An 11,341-nucleotide genomic window follows, 5' to 3' on the forward strand; every position below is an offset into this window, starting at 1 on the left:
TGCCTCGTTCCAGCCAAAGGGAAGACGCCACCTAGAGCTCGTGGCTGGCAACACGCAAACCACCCGCCGAGATGCACTTGCGCAAATTCCCGGTTGCGATGATGAGCCGGTCTGTGTGAAAGACCCGTCCCCGATTCTGCAGAGAACGATGGGCTGGGAAAGTGATGCGCCAGCGTTCTGGAGGGGGAGACGAGGGCTCACGCTTGGTGTCTGCTGCGCGTGCGCTGGCTGTTTTCCTCGGCGCAGTCTCGAGTGGCTCCCTCGGTTGTGTTCTCAGTCTTCACTGTTCTTGACTGGGCCCTTTCTGGCCCCTACTCCCTCTCAAGACTCCTTTCTCACTTTGAGCTTCATTAGGATCTCTGTTTTGTTTAATTGCTCCCTCCTCATCCTAATTAGGCATCCATGCCAAGGCACTCCTTCCATTTCAGCAAGCTCAGGGTTGGCCAAGGACAGGGTGGAGAGACGGGGTAGGTCTCAGGCCACTGTCGGGGCACCGGGAATCCTGCAGCGTGACCCCTGACCTCGGCCACGGGCCAAAGTCAAGGCTAGAGTTTGAGGTCATATTGGCCTGGGACATTTTAACACTTTTCTTCCCCAAGACGCCCCGCCCTCAGAATGTGAGCCCAGCTTCCGGACGATGCAGACTGGCCCTGGAGTTAGATGCTTCAGCCTGGTGTCCCTGCAGCCTAAATATTTCTTGAATATGTCTTAAGGGTGCTGGGGAAATGTCCCCATCTGAAATCCTGAGTTCTCCAAGATTAGCGTGCTTCTGTTCATAGGTGCCGAGAGGAGAATTGCATTTTGCAGACACATGGGAGGTGGCCAAACCCAGGAGGTCAGGGTCAGGCCTGCTGTGCCTAGCTAGTGCCCTACAGGCCACTGGTCCAGCCTAGGGGACCCCTCTGGTGATTACTTACAGATGAAACAGATAAAAAAAGTATGGAGTCAGGAGGATAACAGGGAAAGTATAAGAAAGGGGGTTCTCCAGAAAAAGAGCTAGAGAAGAGATGCCACCTAATTTCTCCTGATTGTCTTGAGGTCTCCAGGACAGAGACTTTTACCCTTGATTGTGGTACCTGTGGCCACTTGCCTATAATTGGTCTGGTTAAATGGCTTAGACAATGACAGGGATGGACACAGATCAGAGTGATAGTTCTGATAATTAGTATTTTTTTAAATTTGTAACACTTTATTTGAACACAGATATAGGAAACATTTCACAGACCTCAATTTTAACAGTTTAAATGCATTTTTCAGTCAATATTTTTAGTTTTCATTAAGTGATCATGAAGTAAAATAAACAGAAGTGTCCACTGCCTGGCATTGAAGTGGGAATTTATTTTTTTAAAGCTATGGGATTTTGGTAGGATTTAATTTGTATTTATTTATTTAAAATATAATTTTTATTTAATTCTTGTTCAAGTACAGGTTTCTGTCTTATATTCCCAACCCTGCCCACCCCCCGCCCCATGCTCCCCGCCTCCCTCCCCTTGATAATTAGTATTGTTTATTTTTTAACAAATACACCCTCCACAGCAAGTATTCTTAACCTGGGGTCCACAACCCTTAGGATATCCATGAATAGCCCTTAGGGATTGGGGGGAATTTGTTGACTGCCTGAAATTGTTTGCAGAATAGTGCATAAATGTATACACAAGCATTTTCCTGAGGAAGGAGGTGCCCCCAGCTTACATCAGATTCTCAAGGGTTTAAGGATCTAAAAAGGGTTCAGAATCCCTGCTCTAGGTATCCAGATATCTCCTCTGTAGGTCATCATTTTCCAACATACAGGCCTAGGACCACGTGCATCAGAATTACCTGGATTGCTTATTTACAGGCAAGTTTCTGGCCTCCAGCCAAAGCTCCTGAGTCAGTCTTTCAGGGTGGGGCCTGGGATGTTTTCTGGGAATGTTGATTTTGATGCATAGCCAAATAAGAGAACCTTGTTACTGAATTCACATGTAATATATAAGGGCTTAAGGTCAAAGTGGGGGCAGTGTGTGCTGGTCCTTTGTGTCTGTGTCCCCTTCTTAGGAGAGAACCCCTGAGGTAAGCTGTTTGGTGGAGGGAAAGAATTGAAATCCTACTGGTATGTGTCCCGCCCATTTTTGTGGCACAGATTGAGCTAGAATGTCCAGGGGGAGGGCAGCAGTTCTAGCCCAGGCCTGGGGCAGGCAAGCCATGCGAAGACAGAGGTGTGGTTTCGGTCTGAGAATCTTATGCCTGAGTTAATCCTTCCACGATGTTCCACCCCAAATTCACAGCCTACCATCTCACCAGATAAACCAGTTCCAGGATCTTGCCTGGGCTCCACAGGCTTGCGTGTCTGCTCCTCCTCCCTGGCCTGGGCCCACCTGCCTTGAAGACAATGGTAGAGATTTTGGGACTGAAGCATCCAGAAAGCCTCTACCTCAACGTACCCCTCCCTGGCTTCACTCTTCCTCCAATTTTTCCTGAACCTCTGCCGGCAGGCCCTCATAAAGGGTGTCCTCCACCAGAAGCCCTGCCTTCTTGAGCCCTCTACAGTTGCCCAGTTCTTCTGGCAGTGCCTCCAACCTGTTGCCCTTGAGCTCCAGGCGGCTGAGGGCACTGAGGTTCCCCACCTGGGGTGACAGCTGACTCAGGTGATTGTGGCCCAGGAGCAATGTTCGAAGCTTACAGCAGAAGAAGAGCTCATCAGGCAGGGCCTCTAGGGCATTGTAGGAGAGAGCCAGGTGCTGCAGGTTCTGGAGGAGACCCAGCTCAGGTGGCAGGGAGTGCAGCCCATTGTGAGTGACATCCAGCAGGCGAAGGCCAGAGCACATGCCCAGCTGAGGTGGCAGGGCCTCTAGCTTGTTGTGGCTGAGGTAGAGCTGCTCAAGGACCCTCAGCTTACGCACATGTTCAGGGACATAGGCAATCTGGTTGTGCCATAGCTTGAGTGTGACCAGCTTGCGACAGTGTTGGAAGCTGAGGATTTCCTCAATGGACCGCAGGTGGTTGTCCTTGAGGTCAAGTTCCTGCAGTGCACCCAGGCTAAAGATGGCATGGGGGATGCGCTCTAGCCCACAGGCCACCAGCTCCAACTCCCGCAGCACTGCTAGCTTCTTGAGGCTGTTAAGGGCCAACAGGCGGGACCCATCATTGTGCAGGCTAAGCCGCTGCAGGTGGCTGGCTACGTCGGTCACGCTGGCTGGGACCTTGCCAGCATTGCTCCGAAGAGACAGCACCTTGAGCTGCTTCAGCTCCCGGAGGCTCTCAAGGGTGGCTGCCTGAGCCAGCTCTGGCGAAAAGAGCCCCTCAAGGTGCAGCTCCTCCAGGCCACGCAGCCCAAACACCCAGAGGGGCACCTCACGGAGCTCCTCGCACTTGATACGGATGACCTTCAGGCGGTCCCGCAGAAAGATCTGCAAGGAGAAGGGCAGCCTGGCAGGCGAGTGGAGCAGGGTAAGCTCCTGCAGGTGCACCAGCTGTGACAGGCTTGGGGGGAAGATGATATCGCAGATAGCCTCCAGGCGGAGCGCCTCCACCTCTCGGAGCTCAAAGATGGTGTCAGGAAGTCCTGGGAGCATGCAGAGTGCCAGCTCCAGCCGGCCCTTGGCGTTGCGTTGCAGCTTCTGCCGAAGTTTCTCAGGTGTCCACTCATGGTTGAGGTTGAGCTGCTTCAGTCGGCTCTCGCTGACCTCAGAGAGGAAGACGGCAAAGCGCTTGGAGTAGAGTGGGTCGTACTGGTCGATGAGGTGCAGCATGAAGGCAAAGTCATTCTTTACATCGGGGATATCATTCATGCCGGTCTCCTCCCGCACAGAATGGAAGGAGTATTCCTTGAGGGGCCGGTGGAAGAGCCAATAGAGTGTATAGAGGCAGGTGATCCCATAGACACACACAAAGGAGATGTAGCAGAAAGCCAGCTTGGAGAAGAGGTGGGCCTTGGTGTGGTTGCAGCAGAAGCTGGCATAGCCTGTGAACCTTGAAGTCTCCACTGTGCAGGCCACCACAAAACTTATTTTCTTCACGTAGACAAGATTGTAGACCAGGATGGCAAAGAACTTGCAGACTTTGAGCACTGTCTGCCTGATGTACATGGTGTATAAAATGTCCCCCTCTTCCACATGTATGCGGAACTTCTTGACCTTCTCAAAGAGGGCTTTGGCCTGTTCACCCTCCTTCTTGTCCAACAGAGTGACAGCTGGTGGCTCAGTCACCATTTTCTCAGGCTCCTTCAGCACCTTCTCCTTCTCACCCTCCCCTGCTTTTCCTGGCCCTGCCTCAGCTACCACAGTCATAGTTGCTTGTCTAGTGGTATGGCCTTTGCGGTTCTCCCCTGAGACCTCAGACAGGGCTCTTGTAGTCCATGGTGAGTCAAAACACTTGCCCAGGATGGAGGTGAAGTGTTCAATCTTGGAGCTGGTGCCAGGGAACTTGAACCAGAAGCTGGTGCAGACCATGAAGATGAGTGTGTGAATGACAACCAGGTAGGGGAAGTACTTGGGGTACCAGTGGAGGGCTTCCTCATAGCAGAGCTGGTTAATGAAGCTGTACTGCTGTAGGTCCAGGTTGTTTTTGAGGCCACTCACTTCATGGAGACCCCCCATCTGTTCGGGGACCCCCTGCAGCATCAATTGCTGACATGGGGTCTCAGATAAGTTCTCCTGGGGTTCATGACTGGGTAGACAAATGATCTTGTCCTGTGTCACCTGGGGATAGGGAAGAGGGTGAAAGAGGGTGCAGGAACTGGGGAACTGGGGGATAAGTAGCCTGAGGTAGGAGGCCCTGATCCTTGACTGTCCCCAGCTGGCTGTGGCTTTGGTAGAGTCATTAAGCCTGAGCATTGGTCTTTGTCTGAAAAAAACACATTAGGTTGACTTGTGTCCCCCCTGAAAGATGTTGAAGTCCTAACCCCCAATACCTGTGAATGTCGTGGTGTTTGGAAATAGTCTTTCCAGAGCAAAGGGAATCCAGGTAAGATGAGATCATTAGGGCATGCCCTAAACCAATATGACTGTGTCCTTTTAAAAAGGGGAAATCTAGCCCTGGCTGGTGTAGCTCAGTGAATTGAGCGAGGGCCTGCGAACCACACGATCGCGGTTCGATTCCCAGTCAGGGCACATGCCTGGGTTGCAGGCCAGTTCCCAGCCGGGGACTCACAAGAGGCAACCATACATTGATGTTTCTCTCCTTCTCTCCTTCCTTTCCTTTCTAAAGATAGATAAATAAAATCTTAAGAAAAAAAGATTCTTGAAAAATAAAATAAAAAGGGGAAATCTGGACACACAGAGAGGGAAGATGCTATGCAGATATAGGGAGAACATCATCTATGAAGCAAGGAGTGCTTGAGGCCATCCGAATCTAGGAGAGGCACAGGACACATTCGCCATGACAGCTCTGGGAAAGGTCCAACCCTGTCAGTGTGTTGATTTCATAGTTCTAGGTTCCAGAACTGTAAGAAGTAAATTTCTATTTAGGCTACCCAGTTGGTGATACTGTATGACAGACCTAGCAAACTAATAAGGTAACTGCAGGTATTTCTAGGTCTGGGGACATAAGTATTACACTATAAAAGTATGGCTGTCATAGCTATGCAAAAGACTTGAGTGCTGCTGCCAGTGGTGGAGAGAATGGGAAGGCATCAGAATTGGTCTGGAGTGTAGGGGCCTCTGGTTTCCACCTCCTTGGGTAGGGAATTTCCCAGGCCACTCTCCCGTCCCTCCAGATCACGCCCAAAGCCCCCCCCCCCCAGATAGACGTTGCTTCTCCTGCCCCTCACTCAGCCCGGCCCCTCCCCTTACCTGAAGGGTGCAGCCAAAGACCCCGATCATGAGCATAGCCACCGTGAGGTATTCGGCCAGCACGTCCCACNGCATCAGAATTGGTCTGGAGTGTAGGGGCCTCTGGTTTCCACCTCCTTGGGTAGGGAATTTCCCAGGCCACTCTCCCGTCTCTCCAGATCACGCCCAAAGCCCCCCCCCCCCCAGATAGACGTTGCTTCTCCTGCCCCTCACTCAGCCCGGCCCCTCCCCTTACCTGAAGGGTGCAGCCAAAGACCCCGATCATGAGCATAGCCACCGTGAGGTATTCGGCCAGCACGTCCCACCAGGGTTTGAGCAACTTGAAGGCAGGCTGCTGCTCTGAGAAGTGCTTGAACTCGGCCACCGGAATCATCCTGCCTAGGGGAGAGGAGGCGGTGGAAGTGCAGAGACCTCAACCAGGGCCCAGAGGAGCTGGACCAATGCCTCTGCTGTGGGTCTGCACCCCGCCCTGTCAAAATCTGGCAGGACCCAGGACCTGTGCATCCCTTCTCCCCCTCCCCAAGATCTCACCTCCTTCCTGGAGCCAAGCCACTACCATTCTTACCGTTTCTGCTCCTGGGACCTCTGCCCCAGTCGGAGCCTGTCTGCCCTCTCAGAGCTCAGGAGGCACTGTCCATCCACTGTCCATCCTCAGGGCTGTCCCTGAGCTAGCCTGTGTGTCCTTTCAGAACCGGGCCATCTCTTCCCACCCCTAATGCTAATCCTAGAAAAGCTTCCTCTGCTGCTCTCCGGACTCGAGACACTGGTGTCCAGCCCGGCTCTCTCCACCACTGGACCAGAGGATGGCCCAGGGCTCGGGACTTCCGGGGCGTGGGCCGCCACCTCCTTGAGGGGAGCTTTGGGCACCACCTCCAAACTCTAACTGGAAAAGCCGGCTGGTGTCTGGCTCTGGTTACAGGCCTCAGGGGCAGGGAGTGGCAAAACTGAGGGCTGGTCAGCCCTGGGGGTGTGTGTGACTAGGACACCTGGGTTTCTAGAGGGGCTGGTGTCCAGGATCTAAGGCAGAACACAGACACTTGGACTCAAAGGCAGGAGCAGGGGGTTGTCAGGGTGGGTGAGGCTGTGGCAGAGGATCAGGAAATGAAAAACTCAGAAGAGAGAGCCAGTGTGACACCTACAATCAGGATAGGACTGGGCAGCCAGCCCACTGCCTGTCCCTTAGTTTCATTTTAGACCAAGGTATCATTATTCTAGATACAGATGGCCAGGTGTAAGTCACACAAAGGCCACAAAATGGACCCAGGAGTCTCCCTCTTCTCTCCTGGAGGCTGGAAGTGGAAGGAGAGGGAGGCAGCAAGGCGCTCACTGCCTGAGGGTGCTCCTAGGCCACCTGCCCCTCCCAGCACCCATGGTCCCCAATATACAGTCCTCATTTCTCCCAAAGAGTTTTGGGAACCTGCTGCCCTCATTCTGACAGCCAAGTAAAAGTGCCCCAGAGCATGCCAGTCAGTCACCAGGGAATCACATGGAAACACACCCAGAGCACTTTAACAGCCCCCAGTGCCCAAAAGCACAATGCAGCCACATAAAGGGTCCCTGGGACGACATTCCAAAGTGTGCACATTGGTGCATTTGGGCCCGAGTGTACACACACTGAGCAGAGGGGGGTCCAGGACCAGGGAGACACAACACACTTTCCAGTCCCTGCCACCCCCTGTCCCCCTGCCCTGGCTGCCTGTCCCTGCAGGGGATACTGCTCAGCTGCTTAACTGAAGAACAGTAACTCGGGGGCTGTCGCAGAAACGCCACACACAGTCAGGCTCTAAGTTCCTACCTAAGTGTCTGCCACACTTCCAGATCCATCTCAGTGGTGGAAGCTCACTTCTGGAGTCCACAATCAAAGGCAAGAAGGCAGAGACCTTCACGTTGCCTAGCAGATGGCGCAGTGGTTCCCATGGAACAAGGTGCGTACATAACACCATCAGAGGCAGACCCGAGACATTATCATTATGTGTCTCCATGACTCAAGCTTGATTGTCACAACCTACCATTAAGCTTCCACAGACACAATGCTGCCCCCCCCCGTCTGAGTAGGGCTAGTGGGAGGGTCCAGAGAATAGGACTTTTGGGGTGGGGAAGGACCCTAAGAAAAATAACAATGGGGCCATGAACTCGACTTATAGCCACCAGATGCTTTCAACGCCCCGGTGAGTATGAGTGTTGGAAACTCTCTTTCTCCAGACTCAAAGGGAGGGAAATGACTTGAGCAAGTTTCTACAGCCACAAATGGCATTTGAGCCCAACTCCAAAGTTCCATCTGTCTGATTGCATCCACTCTTCCATTTTGGGAGAAAACCTCTGGCAGACACCAGCATCTTTGCCAAAAGAACCTCAGTAGGGGGATGTAGGAGTGAGATGAAGGGATTGCTGCGCTAAACTCCAGGTCGGAGAGGCAGTCTGCCAGCCTACAGCCAGGTACAGGCCCCCTACCCAGCCTTAGCTCTGCCCAGCCACACCTCCCCAAGCCCTCACACTGTCTCCAAAAACATGGCAGTGATGGGTTCTCCTGGCCCAGCCCTGTCCCCACTAACAGTCCATTTTAAGGGTCAAGGAAGACACAGCGGCAGTCGTCAGCCCTGGAACAGGCCTTGGAGGGCACAAGGGCCCACCTTTGACTTTTACACAAGGGAGAAACAGGCCTGGGTTGGGGAGGGTGCCCCTTAGTAGCAGATCTTGGTCGGAGGTCCCGTGCCTGGGAACTCTCAACCTAGTACTTGTCCAAACTGCCCTTCTAGGACTTGAGGGTCTGGGGAATCCTTAGGTTCAAGAGTCCTGAAGGAGGCAACCTGGTGAAGACCCCAAGTGGTGGTTCTGCTGCCTTGAGGGGCTCACAGAGTCAAGTTGTCACTGTTGTCTCTGACCAAGGAGAGGGGAACATGATGAAGATCAACCTGCCCCCAAGGGTCACACCCAGCCTGTTGATATTCACTCTGTCATTGTCTGGCCCTGTGTCCTGTCCTGACTAGAGCCTAACCTTTTTCTGCCCCTACCTCCTCCTCAGCCTCCTGTACCCAGGACTGTGGCTGTGGGCCCCAGACACAGTACCAGCTGTACTCGGGGCAGTTCTCCCTTGGGCCCGACCCTCACCCTGCAACCTGGTTCCCAGCCGAGGAGAGAGGCACCTACTCACCGCTCAAGGCAGAGCTGGGCCCAGCTCCTGGGTCCCTGCTCCCGCAGAGTTAGTCCGGGGCCAGCCTGGGTGAATCAGAGCGGGCGGAACAGTAACCCGGCTGCCCTGAGCCGCCCTGTCCCGCCCCGCCCACCTGACGTCTCAGCCCTGCCTCTCTCCCAGGTGTCCCCCGACTCCAGGCGCTCCGGGACCACAGAGAAGTGTGAATCCTTCTCTACCCGAGGTGGTCCGAGGGCTGGCCCAAAGAGCGGGGGCCCTAAACTCAGGGCTCTGTTGCCATCAGGTGGGACCTGGCCTGGGGCAAACGTATGAGGAGGGTTGGAGGCACCACGCCCCCGCTAGCTCGGTCCTTGGAGCCCAATTGTGTAGACGGGGTCAGAAACCGTGGAAGCGCCTCCTCCTTCACCCACTCCGAGGTGCAGCCACCTGGTTTTGAGGTCTAAGCAAGGAACCAGTGACCGAGGTCCATGAGAGAGGAAAGGGGTTTCCCATTCCTGTTCCAACCACCCAGTCAGGGAAACCCAGCAGAGTGGGAGTGCTTACCTGTCTGACCCTGCCCAGCCTTGAGGCTGGCTGTCCACTGGGGGTAAGACGGGGAGCGAGGTGCTGCCAGGTCCGTGGGTGGTCCGCGGGTGGTCTGTGGGTGAGTGCAGGGAACAGAGGGCTCTAGGAAATGGGACTAGAGTCCAGTCTGGGAGGCTGTTTTCTAGAAAGAATGACTCTCTCCGTGCCCACCCTGTCCTCCCTGGCCAGGGTCTTAGACTTGCCAATTCCCAGTTCAGCCTGGAGGTGTGGGCAGTTGAACCTTGGTCTGTTTTGTCTACAAAACAAGGAAGGGGATCCAGACTAGAATGGGAGGGTGTGACCCGGCCTCCCCTGGGACAAAGAAGCTCCAGAGTTCACCAGATAGACACCTCTTGAGACCCTGAACCCTTGAAGGTTGGAGCTTCCTAAGCTCAGGTTCCTCTGTGAAACTGCAATGGGTGCCCCTTCCAGGACTCCACCTCCATGAAGCCCTGGGCTCCCTCTGAAGAGCCATCTGAGGCAAAGCACTTTCTCCCTCCCCTTCAGTGGACTCTTCCTGCTCCAGGGAAGCTCCTGGTATCAATGCTCTGGGTTTGTTCCCAGCTTTTTTCTGGAATGAGCTTCCAACTTGGCACACTTATGCAAGAGTCTGAGGTCACTGGGCTGGAAGCCTTGTTAAGCCCAGGCAGGGGTCTCTTCTGCTCCCTGCACTGTCCCCAACATTTGGAATGGTTCCAGGAACATAGTGGTGGGCACTCAGTTAATCATGGATGGGTAGATGATTGAGCTGTTATCTTAATTTGGGCTCTTCTAATTGCAGATCGTGAGACAAGGAACTGGATGCAAATAGTTATCTGAGTAGTAATCCCCACAAGCACCGATGATGGAGTAGTGGGGATGTGATACTGGACAGGGAGGGAAGGCAGTAAGCCTTAATCAGGGGACATCAATGAGGGTGAACTACCAGGTTGCCACTGTGGGCAATGGGGGCTCCTTCTGGGGAACACTGGGAGGTGATGGAAGGCACCTCCCAGTTGGAGTGCTGATGTGCCAGGTCTTGTTTGTCTTGGCCGAGGGCTGCTCTGGAGAAGGGGCCTGGAGAGGCATTAACTCCTTGGTACTTTTGAGTTCCCTGCAGTGGGAACCATGGGTGCTCAGGTGATAGGGAGGGGCCCTCAAGGTGTCTGCTGCAGGTATTGACACTGAAGTGGTATGGCAGCGTCACAGGACACACATACTCCCAGTGCTTTCCAGTGGTTCTCCAGGAAGGTCTCCCACTCTGTCCCCATTGGGAATGGGGGAGTTTCCCCACATCAATAATACCGCTTTAAAAACAAATTATTTATCTTTAGAGGGAAGGGAAGAGGAGAGGGAGAGAAACAACAATGTATGGTTGCCTCTCATGCGTCCCCTGCTGGAAACTGGCCTGCAACCCGAGCATGTGCCCTGACTGGGAATTGAACTGTGATCCTTTTGTTCGCAGGCCCTCGCTCAATCCACTGAGCTACACCATCCAGGGCCATGCCGAACTTTTTAAAAAATTGTGGTAAAATACACATAACAGAACTTGCCATCTCAGCCATTTTTGAGTGTACAGTTCAGTGGCACTAAATGCATACACAGTGTTCTACAACCATCCCCATTGTCCATTTCTAGAACTTTCTCACCTTCCTGAACTGAAACTCTGCCCCTGTTAGACATTAACTCCCCATCCCTCTTCTCCGCAGCCCCTGACACCCACCAACTACTTTTTGTCTCTATAGATTTGATGCTTCAAGGGACCTCTTATGAATAGAGTCATACGATATTTGTCATTTTATGACTGATTTATTTCACTGAGCATAATATCTTCAAGTTTCATTCACATTGTAGCCAGTTTCAGAATTTCCTTCCTTTC

General features: G+C 53.3%; 1 protein-coding gene and 1 long non-coding RNA gene across 6 annotated transcripts; one reads left to right on the plus strand and one right to left on the minus strand.

Annotated features, from left to right (window-relative positions):
- The first annotated feature begins 1,734 nt into the window (after nucleotides 1-1,734).
- On the plus strand, nucleotides 1,735-10,792 carry LOC118994077 (uncharacterized). The gene is made up of 3 exons (XR_005067988.1): nucleotides 1,735-1,746; nucleotides 3,898-3,902; nucleotides 10,548-10,792. It is a non-coding gene; the product is annotated as an uncharacterized LOC118994077 (long non-coding RNA).
- LRRC8E (leucine rich repeat containing 8 VRAC subunit E) lies at nucleotides 1,929-9,085 on the minus strand. 5 transcript variants are annotated; one of them, XM_037056612.1, is made up of 3 exons: nucleotides 8,920-9,085; nucleotides 6,004-6,142; nucleotides 1,929-4,676 (listed from the first exon to the last, which is right to left on the minus strand). In XM_037056612.1, exons 2-3 carry the CDS (start codon nucleotides 6,139-6,141, stop codon nucleotides 2,433-2,435), a joined length of 2,382 nt encoding a protein of 793 aa, XP_036912507.1. In that variant the 5' UTR covers nucleotide 6,142; nucleotides 8,920-9,085; the 3' UTR covers nucleotides 1,929-2,432. The 5 variants fall into 5 exon arrangements, with proteins under 5 accessions (XP_036912507.1, XP_036912505.1, XP_036912506.1 ...); XM_037056610.1 differs by having other exon boundaries at nucleotides 6,004-6,146; XM_037056611.1 differs by lacking the exon at nucleotides 8,920-9,085 and adding an exon at nucleotides 6,334-7,017 and having other exon boundaries at nucleotides 6,004-6,146.
- Nucleotides 10,793-11,341: the final 549 nt, after the last annotated feature.

This window comes from Sturnira hondurensis, unplaced genomic scaffold, assembly GCF_014824575.4.
Source record: "Sturnira hondurensis isolate 20B ecotype Veracruz unplaced genomic scaffold, ASM1482457v3 Scaffold0009087, whole genome shotgun sequence".
In the NCBI taxonomy this organism is placed as follows: Eukaryota; Metazoa; Chordata; class Mammalia; order Chiroptera; family Phyllostomidae; genus Sturnira; species Sturnira hondurensis.